At 47.3% G+C, this 3,461-nt stretch overlaps 1 protein-coding gene across 1 annotated transcript; it reads right to left on the bottom strand.

Annotated features, from left to right (window-relative positions):
* Positions 1–2,235: 2,235 nt before the first annotated feature.
* RHOV (ras homolog family member V) lies at positions 2,236–3,062 on the bottom strand (the record flags this gene model as incomplete). Its single annotated transcript, XM_010021160.1, has 2 exons — positions 2,236–2,676; positions 3,004–3,062. Coding segments are annotated over 2 exons (500 nt in total), but the record flags the coding sequence as incomplete, so codon positions are not given.
* Positions 3,063–3,461: the final 399 nt, after the last annotated feature.

Genomic DNA, 3,461 nt, shown 5'->3' with positions numbered 1-3,461 from the left:
CAGCAGGAAGGAGGCTAGTGTTCTTCCCACCCGTGGAGCTGCTCCATAGGGGTATGATGCGCTCCTTCACAGGCCACATCACAGCCCTCAGTCTCACAGGCTAAAGAAATGCTTAAAGACCCAACAGACAAACTGAACTAGTGGTACAGCAAAGGTGCCTGTCCAGGTAAGAAATACACATAGGGATGCACTGCTGAGCGAGAGCTCTATTCAGGAAGTGGTGTCCTGTTAGAGGTGCGTAGGACATGTCACTTCTAGCTGCTGCCCCATCTCTTGGGACTCCTCACTGAACCCGCACTAATGGCAGTTCAGCTGGGGGAGTCCTTCCAACATTCAGCTCATTTTGCTACACCATCCTTTGAGGTCTCTAGGCCTCACCCTACAAGCAGCTCCAAGGCTGTGAGCCACTTCCCTTTGCAAGACCTGCCCACATCTTTCATACTGCCATACTGCCCATGCAGACAGCAGGCTTGTCTCATGTCCTGGGGACTACATGAGCTGCACCACAAAGAGAAATGCTTGTGAGAGACGTTTTGGGCATTTGTTTGGATCTAGAACCATACTGCATTGCTTTGTGTTTTTTACAGGCCCACTTAGCTCAGGTATGCTTGGGTTTGGAGCAGGGCAAACAATCCACAGCTATGTCACCTTCTCCAGAGTGTTCCCAAAGTGATGGGCCATGGCCAGATGCAGCTAACACCCTGAGTATTGAAAGCATTGCCTGACAGACCTGTCACGCTCTCTGCTACATAAACCAGAACGAAATGTCTGTGAAAGAAGTTTCAGAAATTGATGCAAATTCTGTAATAAAATGTGAATAGACCCACTGGGAAATGAATCCCCTGGGAAACAGGTGAGAGGGGAACAGAGCAAACATAGTGAAGGTTTTTCTCTGGCAGCAACTTCATGGATTTCCTTTGCTTTTGATTTCAACAGATCAAACAGTGACTTTTAAGAAAGGGAAGCACAATGGAAAGAAGCCCTGAGCCCTTCATTCCTGTTCTGCAGCCTCAGGAAGAACCGTACAAGGTAAATTCTGTTCTCCTGCGTAGATCTGAAACTGAGGGGTTTACTGACCAAAAGAAACTTTCTCACTACAACCCCCTCCTTTTGATTCAGAACTCAATGTATGGACAATTGTACTTTGAAATTGAGATCACTAGCAAATTTTCCAGGTCCCTAGAAGATTCCCTGAATATTAGCATCTCAACAAAGTAGAATCCCAACTTTCATTTAACAATGTTCATTCTTCTTTCCTTTTCCATCTCCCTTTCTTCCTTCCATCTCTCTTTTCCCTTTTTATTCCCTTTTCTTCCTTCTCTCATTACATTCTTCTCCTCTTTCATTACATGCATGGCCCTCCATCCACGTTTCACCCCTTGGTACTGTTATAAACCCTTTGCTGACAGTTTGTCTGTGCTAGACAGATAGAGCCACTCATCACTGTTCCTCACCTCTTCTTTCTCTCCAAACATCACACACACACAAGGCCTTTCAAAATAGGTCCCCAAGTTCATGACTGCTTCTTAAGAAAGGACTATAGCACTGGCATCCACTAGACTACAGAGTCCTCTCAGAGAATATTTTGCTTAAAGAATTACTGTAGCTCCCAGTGCCTGCTAATGGTCTTTATTTGGGAAAACCTTCTCAAGGGTACTCACAACACAGGGCCTTCAAGAGTGAGCGCTGCTTGTTCACAGCCAAGTGACTTGTACCTATTTTGGCAAGCAGAATCAGAGGGGGATCCCAAATCTCTCATTACAAACTCTGCAGCCCATGTCTGATCACTTTGCAGTCACTCGTAACTGCTCTACTCTCTGCCAAGCCTGTAAATCAGCCAAAACATAGGCAGACTTCACAAGTCCCTCACGTTTATTATGCTGAGTCAGAACTCTGTGTTAGCCTCAACAGAAAACTGGTCATTCTGAACAATGTAAGGAACCTGCCTGTTCTGAGGTACTGAGTCGTGATGTATGAAAGGCTCCCATTAGTCTGGGACACTACAGACATGTCCAGCAGGTACTTATAGCTGCCTGGACCATTCCACATCCCAGCACAATGGAAATCCAGTTAGTGTCTCCTAGGCATCCGATACTGTAACCCAGCAAGAGCCAGGTTTCCAAGCCCAGCAGCTTATCATACCCTCCTCACTGGGGCCATAGGAGCAGTCACTCCAAGAAGGTGCAGAGCCAATATTGGCATATGTGTTTCTTTCTTCCCCTCCCCAAAACAGCTTCAGACAAAGCAGAAGAACTTCTTCCATCGGCACTTGGAGAGAGTTTTGATGCCTTTGGCAGTCATCTTCTTTTCCTGCCGTGCTTTGTGCTCAACACCACTGACAATGGCCATGTCAAAAACTTCTTTGAGGTTCTTCTGGGTCAGCGCTGAGCATTCCAGGTAGGCTTCAGCCCGGATTTTGTCAGCTAGACCTTCTGCCTGAGGCCGGGGCACAGGCTTCACATGGTAGCGATCCAGGCTGATGAGGACATTGACATCGTCCCGCAAGTCTGCCTGCGTCCCCACTAGCAGCACTGGTGCCCGGGGGTTGTGAGTTCGTATCTCAGGGATCCATTTCTCAGTAATGTTCTGAAAGGAGCTTGGATTTACCACGCTGAAGCAGACAAGGAAGACGTCGGTGTCAGGGTAACAAAGTGAGCGCAAACAGTCAAAGTCCTCCTGTAGAAAATGGAAGGAGGGGAAAAAAAGGTCTTCACTGGACTGATCTCCTAACAGCATGATGCTGCAGTGTCTTTCACATGTTAGCTAGGACAGCAACTACCTCAGGGGCAGAGCATTGTGCTGACTTGGCCACACCATGGTTCAGACACAAGTACCAGACACATTTACCCCTCTATGACTGCCATGTCAGCGAATGGCTAACACTGGACTAGTGCATTGCCTTCCTTTCTTCCTTCCTTCCCAGTTAAATACTGCCTTCCTGAAAAGCCTGCAAACAGTCTCTGTCGCACAGGAGCAAAGATAACAGCTATTGGTAGAGCTTACCTGTCCAGCAGTGTCCCACAGCTGGATCCGGACTGGGGCTCCATCCACCAGGACTTGCACTGTAGCAGAAAGAGAGAAAGGATCAGTCTGAGGGAGTTGCCCAGCATACACACATACACTCATACAGGCTTTTCCCCAGAGCTCTTTGGTTTGTATCCCACTGAACAGACTCACTGAAGTCACTCAAGTCTGCCCTCCGTGCTGAACATCCTCCCAAACCTCACTGAAACAGCTGAAGCTTGACTGGGAACATGAAGAGACCTTCAACAGACTTTCTGATCTGCTTAGCCCTCAGGTGTTTTGGGCTCTTACATAGTTCCATATCACTGGACAACTGCTTTTCCAAGGAAGAAGAGTCCTCAGCCAAACATTGTCCTGAGAAGAACTTATTCTTTTTCCACATCCCAAGAAAACAGATAGGGATAAACACAGAGAACTTCAGCAGTTTGCTCCTAGCT

This window comes from Nestor notabilis, unplaced genomic scaffold (genome assembly GCF_000696875.1).
Source record: "Nestor notabilis isolate BGI_N333 unplaced genomic scaffold, ASM69687v1 scaffold22390, whole genome shotgun sequence".
Classification (NCBI taxonomy): domain Eukaryota; kingdom Metazoa; phylum Chordata; class Aves; order Psittaciformes; family Psittacidae; genus Nestor; species Nestor notabilis.
The sequence above is the reverse complement of the archived record's forward strand: the minus strand, read 5'-3'. Positions and strand labels throughout refer to the sequence as shown.